This window comes from Sporobolomyces koalae (genome assembly GCF_050403365.1).
Source record: "Sporobolomyces koalae JCM15063 DNA, S_koalae_JCM15063T_v1_ctg1, whole genome shotgun sequence".
Classification (NCBI taxonomy): Eukaryota; Fungi; Basidiomycota; class Microbotryomycetes; order Sporidiobolales; family Sporidiobolaceae; genus Sporobolomyces; species Sporobolomyces koalae.
The window spans coordinates 495408-513301 of record NW_027481770.1 but is presented as its reverse complement, the minus strand read 5'-3'; the positions used below and the strand labels follow the sequence as shown (position 1 = coordinate 513301).

General features: G+C 56.9%; 7 protein-coding genes across 7 annotated transcripts; 3 read left to right on the top strand and 4 right to left on the bottom strand.

Moving 5' to 3' along the window:
- Positions 1–796: 796 nt before the first annotated feature.
- TPD3 (protein phosphatase 2A structural subunit TPD3) lies at positions 797–2993 on the bottom strand (the record flags this gene model as incomplete). Its single annotated transcript, XM_076675271.1, has 5 exons — positions 797–1138; positions 1216–1553; positions 1630–1875; positions 1941–2816; positions 2942–2993. The coding sequence occupies 5 exons, from the start codon at positions 2991–2993 to the stop codon at positions 797–799; spliced, it is 1854 nt and encodes a 617-aa protein (XP_076537355.1).
- A 237-nt stretch (positions 2994–3230) lies between these two features.
- Positions 3231–4411, top strand: MRP4 (mitochondrial 37S ribosomal protein uS2m MRP4; the record flags this gene model as incomplete). Its single annotated transcript, XM_076675270.1, has 3 exons — positions 3231–3447; positions 3540–4257; positions 4333–4411. 3 exons carry the CDS (start codon positions 3231–3233, stop codon positions 4409–4411), a joined length of 1014 nt encoding a protein of 337 aa, XP_076537354.1.
- Positions 4412–4577: 166 nt separating this feature from the next.
- Positions 4578–5327, top strand: JCM15063_003348 (U6 snRNA-associated Sm-like protein LSm4; the record flags this gene model as incomplete). Its single annotated transcript, XM_076675269.1, has 5 exons — positions 4578–4580; positions 4640–4681; positions 4779–4877; positions 4953–5115; positions 5233–5327. The coding sequence occupies 5 exons, from the start codon at positions 4578–4580 to the stop codon at positions 5325–5327; spliced, it is 402 nt and encodes a 133-aa protein (XP_076537353.1).
- Positions 5328–7292: 1965 nt separating this feature from the next.
- JCM15063_003347 (uncharacterized protein) lies at positions 7293–11428 on the bottom strand (the record flags this gene model as incomplete). Its single annotated transcript, XM_076675268.1, has 17 exons — positions 7293–7318; positions 7387–7812; positions 7881–7944; positions 8003–8344; positions 8407–8544; positions 8611–9143; positions 9205–9299; positions 9373–9438; positions 9502–9726; positions 9794–9897; positions 9965–10067; positions 10138–10354; positions 10417–10499; positions 10572–10864; positions 10924–11103; positions 11202–11297; positions 11375–11428. 17 exons carry the CDS (start codon positions 11426–11428, stop codon positions 7293–7295), a joined length of 3045 nt encoding a protein of 1014 aa, XP_076537352.1.
- Positions 11429–11756: 328 nt separating this feature from the next.
- Positions 11757–12938, bottom strand: JCM15063_003346 (uncharacterized protein; the record flags this gene model as incomplete). Its single annotated transcript, XM_076675267.1, has 1 exon — positions 11757–12938. The coding sequence occupies one exon, from the start codon at positions 12936–12938 to the stop codon at positions 11757–11759; it is 1182 nt and encodes a 393-aa protein (XP_076537351.1).
- Positions 12939–14356: 1418 nt separating this feature from the next.
- Positions 14357–16664, top strand: JCM15063_003345 (uncharacterized protein; the record flags this gene model as incomplete). Its single annotated transcript, XM_076675266.1, has 2 exons — positions 14357–15321; positions 15389–16664. 2 exons carry the CDS (start codon positions 14357–14359, stop codon positions 16662–16664), a joined length of 2241 nt encoding a protein of 746 aa, XP_076537350.1.
- A 283-nt stretch (positions 16665–16947) lies between these two features.
- Positions 16948–17743, bottom strand: JCM15063_003344 (uncharacterized protein; the record flags this gene model as incomplete). Its single annotated transcript, XM_076675265.1, has 3 exons — positions 16948–17133; positions 17225–17320; positions 17384–17743. 3 exons carry the CDS (start codon positions 17741–17743, stop codon positions 16948–16950), a joined length of 642 nt encoding a protein of 213 aa, XP_076537349.1.
- Between the last annotated feature and the right edge of the window lie 151 nt (positions 17744–17894).

The window sequence follows — 17894 nt, the reverse complement described above, 5'->3', positions numbered from 1 at the left end:
TTGAATGCCTTCCTTACTTTTTTCACTACTTTGCTTCTTTGCTTATCGAAATCCTTCTTCGATGTCCACCAATTCGATTCGCTGCTGCAACCCGTTTCCATTACATATCCTTTTGAGACAAGGGCGATGGAAGCAGGACGAGGAGGAGAAGAAAGGGAGTGACCTCGGATTGCGAAAAAAAAATGTAGAGAGCTGCTATCCTTGACTCGAATGGAACGAGTCACAGGCTTTCGTTCGGAGGACAGTATATGAAAATTCGAGAGATTCGTATTCTTTTGCAAATTGGAGAGCTTCGGGGGTAAGGGGAGTAAGGGAGAAATCGAGAGAGAAGGAAAGAGGACTCTTGGTTCGTTTGGGAATAATCACAGAAAGAAAAGAAACTATGAGCGGGGGCAAGCAAAAAGGGGAAGGAATAAAGGAAGGAAAGGGAGACGAGAAGTCGAAAAAAGTTCCGGAAGACGAGAGGGAAAAGGACAACGACGCGAAGGAAACGATGGGCAGAGGATCAACTGCGTTACCGAGGAGAAAGAGAAGAGAGAGACAGAGAGAACAGCAGTACAAGAAACGTTCGACGTGGGAGAATTTGTGAGAGAAAGAGAGAAAAGGTAAGAAGGGCTTGATAGTACTGCAAAACTACTGTGAATTTTTTCTGTTCGAGGGATAGGAGAGGATGAGAGATCTGAACGGTGCAGGCAACGCTCTACTCTGATTCGAATGTATCGAGGGAACCACCACCTCATCATCTTTGATTCTCTAGTAACAAATTTCCAAATCGTAAAAGTCGTGAAGCGTCGCTTCATGCGTCCGTCATGACGACTTCCTCGGGACCTGCCGATTCAGACTCTCCCGCTGTTGGGTTCCCTTCCCCTCGAACGACTTGTTCCGCTGTCTGTGCTGCCTTCTCGGCAAAGAACCGTACATCGGCGTCCGAATCTTGTCGCAGTTTCTCCACGGCAGGCAGGAGTTCAGACTGCACGAGTTGAGATCCTCCAGGTTGACCCCCGAGCGAAGTCGAGAGCACCTCGAACGCTTTCGCAACATTGAAACGAATGTTTGGGATCCGGTCGGCCGAGAGCGAGATGATTGTTGGCAGGACGGAAGTTTGGATAGAGTCGACATCGAGAGCAGGTGCCATCGTCTGTCAACAGAGAACGTGTCAGAGAGAGAATCCGATGCAGAAGTTGTCGACCAGAAGGAAAAAGTTTCAAAACTGACGGTGATGGCAAAGACAGTGGTCATCCTGAACAGGTAGTTCACGTTGTGACCCATTTCCATCACCTTGGGGATGATGGTCTCTTTCGCCCACTCGACGCCGAACACCTCTGTCAATTTCCTCAGGTTGATCGTTGCGGCTTCTCGGATCGAGAACACCGGGTCGCCGAGCCAGCCCATGCACAGGTTCGCAAGCTGATCGTCAAAAAACTGCACGCCGAGCTGCTTCGCGAGCAGGGGAATGTATTCGATGATGGCTTGTCGCACGCGCCACTGCTTGTCTTCTGCGAGTTCCACGATCGCCGGGAGGAGCGCCTTGGACAAGAGCTCGATGCCAATCACTAGACGCACAAAAGGGCGTAGGAATAATCAGCGATCAAGCCTGGTGGCATAGCATACGACGGGAGAGGCGCTCACCTCCGTTGACGACTTCGAGTTTCGAGATGATGTTGAGCCGGACTTCGGGGAATTCATCCTTGAGCAGCTGGAGGAAGAGGGGTAGGAGATGTTCGATGGTGGCGTCCTTGCCGAGTTGGGGGGCGAGTCCCGAGATCTGGCTTCCGAGGGCAGCGCGCACGTGCTGCGACGAATCGGTCGAGAGATCCCGGATGCAAGGCATGAGACGTGCCAGGATCACTTCCCGGTCGACGAGCTCGGAAAATCCTGTTGCGACCGAGCACTGATCAGCGGGACCTCGAGCGAGGTGTGACGCGAGCAGGGCTGCGTACCTGGAATCTGTCCCGCAGCGGCGGTGCGGACCTCTGCCTCGTTGTCCTTGAGCAAAGCGACGTAGGCCGTCACGAGTTCTTCCCGGACAATATCCTGGCCGGCGGCCTTGGCGAGTTTGACAAAGTGGTCTCCGACCATGTACCGCACGCGCCAGCTTCGATCGCTGACCAAGTTCTTCATCGTGCCGCCAAGGTAGTTCTTGCACTCGTCGTCGTCGAGAGCTTCGGCGATCGCGATCAGGGCGTCGACGGTGAGCAGCCGAACCGAGTCCTGGTCGTCGGTCGAGAGCTTGCGGAACGCGGGGAGGAGGTCAGACAGGAGCGAGTCGTGCGCGAGCGTCTTGGAGAACGCGCCGAGTTCCTTTGCGGCGGCGCGGCGGACCATCGGAGTGTCGTCGTCGCACAGCTTGGTGAACATGCGGAGCATGTCGTCCTGGCTCGGGGGTCCTGCTTTTGGGTACGCCGAGGCGAACATGGCGGTCGCGGACGTGCGCGACGTGAACCACTCGCCGGCCGCGAGACGCTTGAGCATCGGGAGGTAGTGCTGCTCGACCTGCTCGGACGCGAGGAGGGAGCACACGGCGTTGGCCGACTCGGCAGCCTTGTCGCGCACGAGGGTCTCCTCGACCCCGGTGAGGTGCTCGAGGATCGGGAGGACGAGGTGGCCGTGTTCGGGTCCGCCGAGGTAGTCGACAAAGGGCGCGGCGAGCTCTTCAGCGAGAGCGAGGAGGATCTCGTCGTCATCGTCGAGCGACTCTTGCAGGAAGGGCACGAGTTCGGAGCGAGTGCGTTCGGGTCCGAGTGCGAGACAGATGGTCGAGATGCGGTGGACGGCGTTTAACCGGAGGGTGACATCCTCGGCGCGCAGCTCGTCGACTGGAGCGAGTGCAAGCGCGAAACGCGGAGGGATGCGAGGACAACACGGTCAGTGGGGGGCGTCTTGGCTGTCGCTTCGCTGCGAGATCGCGCGTAAGTTGAAAGCGGCTGCGAGGATCACTCACGCAGGATGGCGATCGGGTGCAGAGGGTCGTTCTGCCAGGTGGGTTGGCTCATCGCGAGAGATGACACTCGGGACTCTCAAACGTCGGACTGCGCGGGCTGGCGGGGTGGACTCGGTGTATTCGAATGCGAGAGGGACAGTCGAGCGAGCGGTGGGTGGGTCAGGTGCGGTGCTTCGAGTGCGCGAGACGGGCGGGGGTGGATGGAGAGAGCGAAGGCGATCTTGCGGTGAACCCGTCCAGCGACTCGCCTCTCGCTACAACCCCGCCCGAGTGCGACCTCCTTGGAACCATGTCTCGACCCACCGTCGCAGCGAGTGTCGTCCGGCGCGCAGCTCAGCACTCGCGGTCAGTCGCGACGGCGAGTTCCGCTGCATCTTCCGCTGCACCTGCCTCGACCCTCCCGCCCGCCGCAGCGTCGGCTCCTTCTGCAAGGCAGCAGAGGCACGATGAACAGTACGCCCACATGCTCGACAAGGTGCAACAGCGTCGCGCACAGCGGCACACGGGTACGCCGCCTTGACCTTTTTCCTCAAGTCTCTCTCTCGTCTCGCTCTGTCCCGCTCACGTGCACTTTGCCTGGTTCGACCTCGCCTCGTAGCCGACGTCTTCTCGCGACTCGGATCGACCCAGAATCGCGACACGACGTACCAGCCCCACCACGATGTACACCGCCCGCCGTCGCCCGTCGCGCTCACCACCTCGAACCTGCTCGCGGCGGGTGCACACCTCGGTCACTCGCCCGCGACGACTCACCGTGCTTCGCTCCCTCACGTGTACGGCACGCGCGCCGGCGTGAGTTACATCGACCTGCGCCAGACCCTGCCCGCACTGCGGCGGGCGGCTCAGGTCGTCAAGGGCGTCGTCGAACGGGACGGCAAGGTCGTGTTTGTCGGCAGCCTCAAAGGGACCGACAAGGCCGTGTGGGAGAACAGCAAACGACTCGGCGAGAACGGGTACGGCGTCACCAAGTGGCTCCCGGGTACCATCTCGAACGCGAAGGAGGTGTTTGGTTGGGCCGAGATCCCGCAACCACCACCGTCGTCCTCGTCCGACGCGGCTCGCACCCCTCCTCGCGCGACGCCAATGTCGTTCAAACCTGACCTCCTCGTCCTCCTGTCGCCGACCCTGAACCGCCACGCCTTGCGAGAGGCCACCGCGAACGAGATCCCCACGATTGGCATCATCGACACGGACCTCGACCCTCGTGTAGTCACGTATGCGATCCCGGCAAACGACGACTCTCCCCGTACGGTCGAATTGATCGCTGGCGTGTTGGGAATGGCTGGCAAGGATGGACTCGAGGCAAAGCAAGCAAGGTACGCAAGAGACACACAAATCTGGTATACTCTTGCGTCTTTCAGGAACTCATTTCAGCTTGCTTTCCTTGACAGACTCGAGCAGCAGGCGCAAATGTTGAAGCGGAGTCAGGAAGCCGAAAAGAGGTCGCGAGCGAACCGAGGAGATTGGTAACGCTGTAACAGTAATACTATAGAATGCTACCCTCCCGCCGAGTTAGAATCAGCGTACTATGTTCCCTTGGGTCTGGTTTGCGTCTTGTGTCGAGAGAATGCCCAGGCGAGAGAGAGAGCGCGAGGTGGTTTCCTCATCTCTCCACCCCACGCGCGCGCCCAACATCATGGTGAGTCTGACGTATCAGAATGCAGGATAGCGTAGCTGACTTGTATCTTCTCCTTGCAGCTGCCATTAGCGCTCCTGCACGCCGCTCAGGCGAAACCGATGGTCAGTCACTCATCATCATCATCATCTCTCAACTTGGGTCTCTCTCACACGCACAGAGCGCCAACCACTGATACACGTCGATTGTGCGCAAAACTAGCTTGTCGAGTTGAAGAATGGAGAAACGTTCAACGGACACTTGGTAGGATGTGACAACTTCATGAACCTCACCTTGAAAGAAGTGTACCAAACCTCGGCAGTGAGTCGAAAGATGTTACACACGATTCACTACAAACCGCCGAGCTGACACATGCTACCACTCTCTTTTCGACAGGATGGAGAGAGGTTTTGGAAGTTGTCTGAAACATACGTGAGGGGTAGCACGATCAAGTACATCCGAGTGGCAGAGAACCTCGTCGATCAGGTCAAAGAGCAAGAAGAGGAACAACGGAGGCGAGGTAACAATTCAGGTGGAGGAGGAGGTCGGGGAGGTCGAGGTAACGGAGGAGGAATGGCAAGAGGGTCGGGTCGAGGTACGATTTCGGATTCTCGTGCACTGTTATTTCTATCCCCCCTTTGGAGTCGCTGACACGTTCTTGACTCGCCCGCGACAGGTCGTGGAGGAGGAGGTGACCGAGGTGGACGAGGTGGAGGACGAGGGGGTGCAGGTCGAGGAGCACCAAGAGGAGCACGTGGTGGTGGACAGTAAGATACCCCCGACAACTTCATTTGTCGATTGCAAAACTACTACCCGAACCAGCATTTCCCAAACGCGATCTCGAGAGGGACGAATGGTCCGAGAACGGGCGAGTTTGTACATTGTTGGCCTCTCTCACATTTTCCGGACTATTCGCCAAAGTCGCGATTCTGCTTGCCTCCGAGATCTGCGACACTGCAGCGAAGGCGCCGCGATCTCGGAACACGCCAAGCCGAGATCGATCACGGCTCGCTATTCAACATGTACCACTGAACCCGATAGCTTCCCCAGGGGGATTGTGGGACACCGCAGCGCTGTGGATCCGAGACAATGAGGCAGATCGAGACGATGGTCGGAAACTGCCCCAAATCGAGGAAAGCTCAGAGTTCTTCTCGCTTCCCTCTGCGGCGTTCGATCAGGCGTCTTCTCATCTTCGACGGTCGGAAGGTCTGACTCTCGGGTTTTGAGACGCGTGCTCCAATCGTCGCATCGTAAGACTCACGCTCGTGCTCTTTCATCATCCGACAATTCGGACCTGGACGATCGTCTCTCATGACCCGACTCTCGTGCTCCCGAGGCGCTGGCGAAGAGAGGAGAGTAGGGAAATCTTCGACCGGATCCAATCGATCAGGAAGCATTCGAACCTCGAGTTTGATCCCGTCCCTCTCCTGATCGTCCTTCTTGTGTCTTGTCGGGACCGTGGACTCCCCTCGGCCATGAGCCACGCTGTGGACGCTGTTATATTCGGTTATTGAAAGGCAGCTCGCCCTCTAACGTGTCGAACCAAGCGATGAAAAGACGGATTGGATCGAAGTGTTCGAGCGTCGGATTCCACGATTGGTCAGACCTACTTTCCCGTGGCCTATTGCTCGTCGAGTCCGTCGGAATAACCCTCGGGACTCGAAGCCTGAGTCAAGAGAATCTATCGACCCGGTGTCACGATGTCGCGCGCTGAACTCGTGAGGAGAGCGAGAGCGTGAAAAGCGCGAGCTTGACGATTTTGACCTAGCTTACACCATGCATGATGCATCTTTGCATGCCCCGATCCGTACATTGTACTCTGCTACGACTAACTGTCAACTTCGATGCCCTGATACGCGGGAGAGTCAACGCAAGGTCGCTCTCCCGATCGACAGAACAAGTAGGCCTCAAACCTGTCTGCGCCGATCGCCTCGCATTCGACTCTTTTGATCGTCGTCATCGAGAGGCAGCGTGAGGTCCTGAAACAGAATACTTGAACTATTGAGATCACCGCTGATGGTGCCTGATACAGCGGACGGGTTCGTGCACGATTACTCTGAGTTCCCGAGGCCTTGCTCGCTCGACGGGAATCCCGCCGCAACGGTGTTGCGAGATCTGCGACCTCAAGTCCACACGACCTGAATAGTCTGGAAGGGGTGTCGCCGAGGCAGAACGGCAGGCTTCGATCGAGCTCTGGATCTGCCTTTCGTCCAGTCTGGTGTTCTGCAATGTCATAATCTATCTAGCCTGGCCAGTGGCACCTCAGAAAGCAGCTGCTAGTATCGGTCCCTTACTTTCCGGAGAATGTTGGCGAATGAGGTGGGTTCAATCAAATGTGTCGAGCTGGGGCGAGCTGCTCGCTTGGAACCTCCAAGTACCGGGCGATTGACAGGGAGTCTGGTGCAGACCGCCAAGCACTAGCACCGAACATAACGAGATAGATTTGCACTGATTGTGAGGGATCTGAGGCCCGAGGGTTCGACGTAGCTCAGCGCTCCTCCACCAGATAAAGATCACCATGGCCGACTCTGCCTATCTGGCACGACGTAGTCAAGCCAATACACTCCCATGCTCCGGCGATGAGCTCTGGGACAGTATTGGTATGGTCCTCGGGCCTCGCGTCTGCGGAAAGGAATGCTCAATTTACCTCGATATGGTGGTAAAACATGTGTGTGCGACTGCAACGAGTGTGATCGATACAACAAACCCTCAAGACCACGAGGGGAACCACTTCGTCTACAATAATGTACTAGCCGAGGTAGCTATTTCGTGGAAAGTGACTCTGGTCAGCATGACCATGTTGCAGATACCGGACCGCAGGTTCACTCACTCTTGCCTGCGTTTTCGTCGGCTTGAAGCATCGCGTCGACTTGTCCCAACAGGCCATCCTCCCCTTCTCCAGCAAACTCGTCACCCTCTCCCTCTGTAGCCTCGTCGATCGTGAATTGCGGACGTTGCATAGCCTGTTGTGCGAGAGCTTGCACATCGATGTCGAGCGATCCAGTTCCCGCTGGAGCACCCGCCGAGGGCGACGAAGACGAAGAAGTTCCATCAGCCCAAGGATTTTCTTGAGTTGGGTATGCGGGAATTCGCATCGCTGCTGCGGACAACGGATTGACAGAGTCCACAGCGCTCGAAGCAGCAGCGCCTGTCCCACTCGGTGTCGGCTTCTTGCGATGTGTGGTCGAGAACAGCTGGTCCCGAGCAGTAGGCTCGATGGCGGCTGAAGCGGCATCGAGTTTTCCGATACTCGGTCCTGTACACAATACAATGAGTCAGTCAGTCCCCGACTGCCAGGAGCACTGGAGCGAGGGTGATGCGCACGTTGTTCGACAGTTTGGATATCCAAGCGTTTGCCAACTTCGTCTGCGAGGCGATTGAAGCGCTCCTACGATCTTCCGGCATGATCAGCGCGGTCCAAACCGACAGAAGAGAAAGAGACATACCTTGTTCTCGTCCGTAGTGACGGCACTCACAATCGAAGACCACCAGCCACCTGCAATAGTCTGCGGTTTCGGCTTGTCCTCCGGCACGAGCACCTCCAATCGCCAACTTGCGGTCAGATCGGACTCGAAAAAATCTTCGAGCAAGGCATCGGCCAGGATACACATTCGGAAGGTCGCGAGAGAAAGGAAAGGGCGGTTCGGGTTCTCGGTCGGATCAGACGATGCCGAATCGCCTTCGTCTGGAATAACAGGTTTCGTGGTTTCGGCATATTCGAAGAGGTTTTGAATCAGATTCGACACGCTGCCGAGGTAGCGGTCGCCAGGCTCGTTCCGGAAAATGAACTGATATCGTTATACTTTCGTAAACATCGCAACGTTTTCCCAAACGAAACAGATCGACTCACGAGCAGAACTTCTGAAACTTGGAGAATTTCGTCTTTCGTCAGGTAGCCGTCGCGATCCGCATCATGAATGGAGAATAACCAAGTCAGATTCGTCATCAAATCGTTGAAGAGAACACTGTCGAGGCCAGTGACGATGTCCTGGCAATCGATAAAGCGGATCAGCCCAATCGCAGGCGGCTGATGCAGAGAGAAGCGCAGGCTCACCTGAAACGAGAGGGCCCCTGCAAGTGACTTGTCCCAGCTTGCGAAAATGCGGTCGATGAATTGATGATCGGCTGGCTGACGATCGATGTGCTCCAAAAGTCCGTTCTTGACGATTCGCTCATCTCGCGCCCAAGTTGCGACGTCCGCCATAAAGGTGCCGAAACCAGCTCGATCGATACGATCTTCGGGCTTGTCCTCCTTTTCGGGCTTGTCGTCTTGTCCCGTCTTGGTGGAAGACGAGGCGGTAGACTCTCTTCCCCGTGTCGCAGTCGAGGACGTCCGACTTCGCAATCCAGTCAAGTTTGTCGGAGGGGCTCTCGTCCGCTCCTTCTGTCGCAAGACGGCGAGCTGGAAATGATCGTATGCGAGTGCGAGTTGCTCTTTGTTCAAGCGCCCCGTGCTGTGAAGGTTCCGAATTGCGGTACGTTTGGCAAATGTTTCGATCGACACGACCACCTCGGCCCGGAACCGTTTCCTTTCGCTCGCAATCGTGTCGTCCGTGATGTTCGAGAACTCTCTGAAGGCGACGACAACTGTGCAGAAGAGGGTGCTGTTGGCGGATGCGTTGTTGATAGCAAAGCGTGTTCGACTTACAAAGTTCCTGGAATTTGGTTACACTGCGTTGACGCGAGTCCGGGGAATCGGGGTATGCAGAATCTCCGAGCGTCAGGAAGTAAGCTTTCAGTACACTGCGAAATATGGTAGAAGACAAAAGAAGTCAGCCAAGGGGCAAGTCTTTCAGGCTCGACTAGATCGACGCACTTGATAAAGGCGCCATCGTCTGTTGTCTCGAGTAACTCCTTCGCGTTGAGCTTGAGGATGCCGAGGCTGTGATACGAAATTTAGCGAGGAAATACCGCTCGTCAGCGTCATAATAAGGTGTTCACTCACCCGACTTGGAACAGGACTTTGGGACCAATGAGGAAGAAGCAATCGATGATCCGGAAAGCAAAAACCATAGGCATCGATGAGATGTAAAGCGAGAGGAACCACGGCAGGCTCGCAACAGACAGCTGGATGTCGGCTCGAACGAAATGTTCGTGAATGGTTGGAAGGCACCGTTGTACGAGGTGCTCAAAGACGCGCTGATCGAGAACTGTGCCGTACATCGATGGACTAGACAGTAAAGCGAACTAGGTATGAGCGGTTGCGCGATGGTGGAGAACCTGCCACAGCAACTAACCTGTAGTAGCCAGGCAGCATACGGTCACACAAGATTGACAGACACCAGAAGCATTGTTCTTCCGACATGTAGATGAGGAAAGATGCAACGATCAAGTTCATTGCCTGAGCGGTTCCAGCGTGGATCTTGTCAGAAAACGTATTCCGGCGAGAAACGAAAAGCGGAACCGACCTGGCAGTACCCGAGCGTCGGATTGCTCCACGCATATGCAGTCAAGACGCGCCTCATAGCATCTATGCCCCTCGCGTCTTGATATGCCGGATATTCGGGCAATCTGTCATCTCCGACATGCGTGATCAGTAGCAGCAGCTTGCTGACGAAAGGGAAAAAAAGGGAAGACTCGCGAGCGGTGCAGATCCTTCTCGATATCGTCCGTGCTGGCACTTCGTCGGCCTGCGTTGTCCGTGAGGATCTGCTCGTACACGCCCGGATTATGCAATCGCAGAAACATGGAGCCACATGCCAACTCCCACACTTCGCCCCGCAGCCGGTTCGGTAGACCAACGAGCACGAGTCGCGTGAAAGAAGGATACCGTACGAGAGTCAGGTTGCGGCCGTAATCTGCGCCGAGAATGTCAGCGCCAGGTCGGACACGAGGGGGATAGAGGATGGTCGCAACGCACTCGTGAGATAGTCTCGCCACAGCTTCATCTTGCTCTTCTCTCTCAGCTTGCGTGGATCTCCAGGATATTTGAACAGGATTCCCCTGCACGAGGGAGGAGATCGGAATCAGTACGGTTCGAGTTCGATGCAGAGGAAGCAGCAACGGGAGACCGACAGTCCGGTATGGAAGCCTCCTTCTGTCCCAGATCGCGTCGTCCAGGGTTCATCGGCATCGAGATCTCTTCCCTTGCCTTTCTCTTCGAACGAGATCAACTCGCCGACTTTCGGGCCGCTGTCTTTCTCTCGAGAGTCGTCTCGTTCGTAGTCTGGCGACAGGTACCATTCCGAGAAGAACGTGTGGGAGAAAGGCTTGAGCGACTTCATCATGGGTAGAGACGCCTTGAGGCGGATCCGCAGGTTGGCGCAGAACTGGTCATTCGTCGGTCGTAGCGAATTGAGTTGGACAACCTATACCGTGACGGGGATTACATCAGCATCTTCGGCAACATCCAAGGACGAGAACTCACGATTCGGAGACCGTGAAAGAGGGTCAAAGCCAAAGCGAATGCGCCAAACTCGGTGCCCTCTTGACCCGGTGCGAGCTTCTCAACCCGTCTCACGGTTGCGAGGGGCAACGTGAGCCGGCAGGAACGCCGGTCAAGCGACGTGAAGGTGATGAACGAGGTCGACAGGTACAACTTGCCGGACTGCCAAGCGAGCGAGTCGGGAGAGCGTCAGCGACAGGGGGCTCGGGAGAGGCGCAGCTCTCGAGAGATAGCGATGGGAAATGAATGGCTTGACCTACGAATGCTTCATCCTGACCAGAGAGGATCAGAACTGCATGCACCTCGCCGAGAGGGTTCTCGTCATCAGGCAGGCCGAATGCTTCACGAAAGAGATCCTGAGAGATGAACAGATCAAGCGTCTCGCGTCAGCGATGTCTCGGTTCATGATCCCAGAGCACCGAGAGGTACTCACCTCCTTGGTCGGGTCGCGAAAGTACGCTTTGCGCTGCTGCGTGCGAAGCGACATGTCGATGACGGGAGCCGAGTGCGACCAGAGGAGGGGTAACTCTCGGCGACTGTGCACACGAGTCGGACGACTGGGCGACCTCTGTGTATCTCTGACGGGACCAAAGTGCTTCTGGACGGTTCGTTGACGAGTGCTGGTCGAATTAAGAGGTAAAAGCGGTGCCTTCAAGTATCGCTCCTCTGAGCGTTTCGCGAGAATTCCGCACTTATCGCTCGAGGTTCACTTAGGTGCCAGAAGTTTCGAGGACACATTCAAATTGATCACATAAAACAACAGGTGCTTTCCAAGATCTATGATTCACTAATGGCTTATGCACATACCCATCCCTCTAGACTGCTTTCCCATCTTCGAGCTCGGCCCAATCGTCAACAGTCCGAACTTGATTCCGCCCTCGAGACTCTTGTTCGAGCTCGTCATCGACAGGTTCAAGCTTGGAGGCACCCGTTCCGTGTCGTCCACCCGTACCGCCGAGGTTCTTGACTTTTCGCTTCGAGCCCTGTCCTCCTTCGACGTGTATCCGCTCGTCCAGAGTGTCGGATGCACCGGAAGCAACACCATGTCCAACCTTAGCATCGGCTTGTTGAGCTGCCGACATCTTCTTCAAACGGTTCATCTGCGCTTGTCGCTCGGCAGGGACCGCCGCTTGACGAGGAGAACGAGCTGCCTCGTCGAATGAGCTGTCACCATTCGAGCTCGTGCGATGATCTGCATTCGCGGGCAAACTCGACTTGCCCTCCTCGACTGCGTTGGGTCTGCCGAACCGCATAGGTCGACGCCGAGCCTGCGTTCCGGTATGGCTGATGAGAAGTTCTGGGTGTGCGCGGTAGATGTCGCCATGGAAGCTCCGAGCTGCATTGTCGGAATCAGAGTGAACCGGTACGACATGCTGCTGAGGCGGAATGCGGTGAGGGAACGAGTCCTCCCATGCGCGTCGCTGTGCGGTCTCGCCAATCGGCATCGTGCGTTGATGGGGCTTGTTGTTCAACGGGACGGCTGGAGGAGAATAGTAGGATGGTGCCGTTGTCTTGCCAACCTTTGGTGGTCGTGTCGAGCCGTGGAAAACTGCGGCGAGTGGACCGGGCAGGAAAGAAGCAAGGTACACAGCCGAAAAGGCGATGAGGAAGAGCGCCGCAACCTTTGATGGAGTGAGTACGAATCCTTGGCGAGCGACAGCCAGACGGATGATTGTCGCCGTCGAAGTCCTCCTGTGGTGAGCGTAGGCAATGCTGGGCTTCCTCGCTCCATGGGTTGGGAGAAGAGTCTTGTCGCTATCCCTGCGTTTGCCCTCAGCTCGCGACTCGCGCGTAGCTGATTGGGATTCCGCAGGGAGACGTTCCGGAGTGATTGGAGGCGAATCGGGGTAGATCTGAATGTGCGTCGAATCCACGGGAGGGGGCATGGTTTGCTTCTTGTCAAAGTAGCCATCGAGGGGAGTCTCGGGCGGGGTCGAGGGCATTGAGACTCGTCTGCGATGCTGACCTGGCGATGTCATGATCGCTCCAGTATTCATGGGAAACCTGAGCAGCAAAGTGTCATGGTCAGCAAGCGATCATGTCGTCAGTCTCGGATTGATGAAGGCTTACACGCTTGAGGCGCGGTGGGCGATGAGGCGAGCTTGCAACTGAGTGATTTCAGATCAGGAGCGTCGATCTCAGGTGCTGCAGAGGCGACGACAAAGCAAAGCAAGATTCGGAGCTGGTGGTCGAATCGCAAGCCAGCACAGATCGGAGAGGGAGAGTAACAGCGAGCAGACCATGAGCGAGTAGACTCTATTCAACCTTGGTCTGAGACAAGCCGAAGCGGGCGAGTGGGCAAGTTCGAACATCGTGTTTAGCGAAAGGCGGGAGAGCTGCCGGAAAAAGCAAGGTGGCATTCCCACATTGCAACCCGCCTTCCTAATATTCCTATTCTTCCTGATTTCGTCAAATATGTAGGCTCTCGTTATTAGGTCGATTGCAACGAGCTTGTCCCACTGTGGAACCGGCTCGACGTCTCGCAGCAGTCTAGACCAATTCCTGCCCGATTGCTGTCTGCGCTTCCTTCTTCTGTCCTTCGATGCGGGACCCTCTTGGCATGGATCTCGGTGGGAGCGGACGACCTTGCGGCTGTACGCTGCTGGCATGCATGCCGACAAAATGGCGAGAAGAGCTCAACGAGAAGCCCATCCAATCAACCAGCAACAGAGACAGCACAGTATTGGCACTTGCAGCTGGCTGTTCAGCAAACGGAGCTCACAGAGTCTCATGGTCGAGCCTTGACGGCAGTCGCGTACCCTGGAGCCGTACGTCCCGATATCCCGGGTTGGTGGACTGGAAGCGGGTGAAAGGCTCTCACTGTAGATCTACCGGGTCTAAGCGGACCTTCTCAAGCGCTGTCGCGCGCGGACCCTCATTTGACGACAGGCTCCCCCAGTAGCTTGTTCAGGTGAGGACAGCCGGCGCACTGGGCTAAAGGACTTGGAAGAATAGAACATTCGCGTTGGCGTCCCCAAAGTCACAGCCGAAGTGTCCCATGATCACGCGGCTCGACATGGACACAATTCAGCTCAGCTCAGCTCAGCTCACTGTAGTGACAACAAACACTCGACAGTAGCGTTCGGCGCCTGTCGCAGGTACCGCAGTGCGACTCTTGATTACGCGTCTTGTTGATATTCGCGTACACGCGCCTCACCATCAATCACGCGTGTTGCAGATCGCGGCAGTAACAGAGCAGACGCGGTATCATCTTTGGCGTACGTAGGCCATGTCGCAGAGGACCGACCAGCGCGAACCACCAGGAATCAGGGTAACGATGCACGACCTGCAGTGAGATTTTGACGTCGCGACGCGTCGCTGGTTTGTTGAGGCGTCGCAGTAGAAGTTCGCGACCGCGACTTGCTTGTCCATCCCCTTTCTTTTCTCCTCACATACCTCACATACCTCTCGAAGCATGTCTTCTGCAAGAAGCCGTCCTGCGCCTCCTGCCATCTCCCCTCTCAACCTGCACCAGTCCTGGTCGCCTTCAGCCGCACCTGCGAGCTCGACTTCAGCTTCGCATCTCGATCCAGCACACATGTTGACCGACGCGCCTCAGCCTCCCAGCCCTCGCAAGCCCTTCAGCATGGCCGAAATCGCTGCTGCAGCCATCGCACGACCACGCTCAATTGAACCCTGGGCTGAACGCGCCGAGTGCCCTCCTTCGCCCAGTTCTTCCTACGCGAGTGACGACGACGACGACAACGAGGACGGCGAGGACGCATACAACCGATGGAACGAGCCATCGTCGTGCGCGATGACCCCGTCTTCTTCTGCGGGCTCGTTCTGTCTGCCGCCTCCTTCGCTGCAACGGCCCGTCGCGTCGACTTCCCGCGCGCCGATCGCTCCGGTCTCGCCGCCGCCGACACCCCCGAAACCGAGTGTCACGCGCGCAATCACTCAGACTCCTGTCCCGAGCTCGAGTGACCCGTGGGCCGGTGCAGAGTTCTCGTTGAAACTCCTCTTCACGTCGGGCAACTCGCCTTCGCCTTCGTCGGCGTCGGTCCCACAAGACGACGCGGAGCAGACGCTTCCGCCAGCATTCTTTCCCTCGCAGCGCATCTCGTTCTCTCCTCGCCTGCGCATTACCTCGGCCAACGGGCTCGCGTTCTCGTCGCTCGGCGGCATGCACCTCGGTGTGACCGGGATGTGCGAGACGCTCGACGCCGACGGCTCGGTCAAGAGCAAGAGGATGATTGCCGATTTCTGCATTGACCTCTCGAGTGGCCTCAAGATCTGGAAACGCGACGCGGACAACGCTCGGAAAGCGGCTGCTCAGCGCGCTGGCCTAGTCGACGACGTCGAGGATAGCGAGACAAGGCTGCCTCCGGGTACTTACGTCCTACCGCTGAGCATGAAGGTCCCAAACTCTGACCGATTGTGGGTTGCATTCATTCTCTGACTCGCCACCGGTTCGCGAGACTGACCCTCTGCCATCTGATCCTAGACCACCTTCGTTTGAATGCGCACAATTCCGCATCTCTTACACGATGTCGATCGCCCTCTTCTCGACGATGCAGAGCGCAAACGGGACTCCCCGCCGACTCAAGGTTTTCTCGATCCCTTTCCATGTCCTGCCTTCAACGCTGCCCTCGCCCGCACCCGAGCTCCCTGTCCTCACTCACGACCACAAGAAGGGCGTTTTCGCGTCCCTCATGAAATCCCTCTCGTTCTCCTCTTCTCCGCGACAAAACGAGACCGGCTATCACATCGTCTACCCTTCGCTCCCCACCTCGCACTTCTCGCCAGGGTCACATGCTTCCATTCCCGTATCTCTGCGCATCGTCGATCGTCCTCTCGAACCGACCGATCTCTACATTCGCCTCGCGATCGTGCGCAAAACGTACGTGCGCGAGTCGACGTCCATGTCGCTTGCCAGCGCGATCGAAGACGAGTGGGGTCTCGGCACTGGTGTATCTCTCGCTGCCATGGGCTACCCCGAGGAAGTGATCGTCGAGCCGTGGTGCAAGGAGGAGGAGGAGATCGTGAGTCGTTGGGGTTGGGTACCGTACTCTTCTCGCCCGGGAGCCGACCCTACCCAGAAAGCCGAGGTCGTGATCAACGACATCGCTCTGCCGCTCATGGGAGCTAATGGCATGGGTTGGAATCACGGCTACTCGACCGCGCTCGACCTCGAACCGACCTCGACGCCCACGCTCACGCATGGCGAGTGCAGCTGGTTCTCTCCCTCGTTCCGTAACCGACCGCCCATCTCCAAGGAATACTCGAAGCACGTGCACGTCTCTTCGCGCTTCTTCCTCTCGGTCGAGGTGGGATTCGCTTCTCCTCAGCTTCGAGAGACGCTGTCAGCTCTCGGCGAGGAGTCACCAGACCTCGAGCTCCCCCAGCCCAACACGTTCACTCGACCGACCGCGCCGAGCACGTCGGCGTACTCTGGCGCTTCGACCTCGAACCCGTTCCACGTTCCTTCGGCGCGCTCGCGGCACTCGGCAGAGACGCGAGCATCGTCGCTCCCGTTCCCGGGCAAGCTGCGCGAGCTGTTCATCCCAATCACGATCGGGTCGGTTGCCGAGCCTGGACTGGCGTGCTTCGCGCAGGACCGCTCCGAAGCCGAGAGCGCATCTCGTCGTCAAGAGCGCGAACAACGTGAGGAACGTGGCGAAGACGTCCGAAGCGCCGAAGGTGAAGGTCCAGAAGGCGCCTGGTTGTGCGCACCGCCCAAGTACGAGGAAGCGGTCAAACTCGCACCCGCGTACTGCTAGGCACTTCCACCACTCGCACGCTTCTCTGCTCTCGAACGACGCATATATCTTTTTCATGTACCCTATCTACCGCAGTCGGAACTGTTTCTCCCCGTCACTTGTCTCTCACGCTTTTTCTCAGGGTTGTAAGCCTAGGTTACTTTGTTTCTTTGTGCTCTCTCACGACTTGTATCTCTCTAGACGCCGATGTTTGAATGCAATTTCTGCACGTTTGCAAATTATACTCTCTATGCAATACCTTTACTCAAAGAGAGCAGAGAGCTGTCCTTAGTCCGTCGAGTGTTCATGCGACGCCCATCTTGGCCAACCGACTCTTTGCAATCTGCCACATGGCGGTCAAATCTCGCTCGAGTTCTTTCCTCCAAGGTCCTGACCCCACGGGTTGAAGCTTGACCTGTTTTCGTAGTTCTGTGAAGCGAGACTCTCCCGTGTCGGACGAAGGTGGCGGCAAGTTGAGATTCAGAATGGACTGTTGGCAGCAGAAAAGTACGCAAAGGAAACCACTGATCGAGTCAGCTCTCATATACAGCAGGTACGAAAAAGGGAAAGAGAGGTCGTACTTCGAGTTCGGGCACGATCTCAGCTCGGGTGCGACCGTTGACAAAAGTAATGAAGCGCAGATGCGGGAAAGTTTCTTCGTAGAATGCGTTGAGCATCTGTGTGAGGTCCAACAGCTTAGTTCCAAGCTCGAGGTGAGAAGCGAGGACGAGAGAACGCACGGTGAGGCGTCTCAATACGTGACCTGAAGTCGGTGCGTTGCCCGAAGTCGTGCCTTGTTCACTCTCGCTCGCTTTCGACAAGCCGTTGACCTCTCCGATCCTCGGGTGACTTCCGACAAAGTCTGCCTGGTCGAGGACATCCCATCTTGAGACGAGTTCAGCGCAGAGGTCGAGCAACTGAGCGTACGAGCTTGGTCGCTCGTGTGCCGGTAGCGAAGCAAGTCGTTCGTGTAGTTGAGGCGCGAGCAAAGTCGCAAGCGGCGGAGACGGTTCGAGGAGGAGGTTCAGGACGGGCACGAGAGTCGAAGGTGCGGGAGCATGCACGAGGAGCGAGATTCGAGGCGGCGGCAAGTGATCCATCTTGGCAACTAGTTTTCGATAGCGCTGGCAGGGGACCTGGTGAGTTCTGATAAGCGTTTCGAGGGTGCGCCAGGTGAGGGGTCAGATCGATCAACTGCGGTCGCCGACGCGCGGGGGCGGTGCCGCTGCCCGATATTGCCAATCCCTCCAC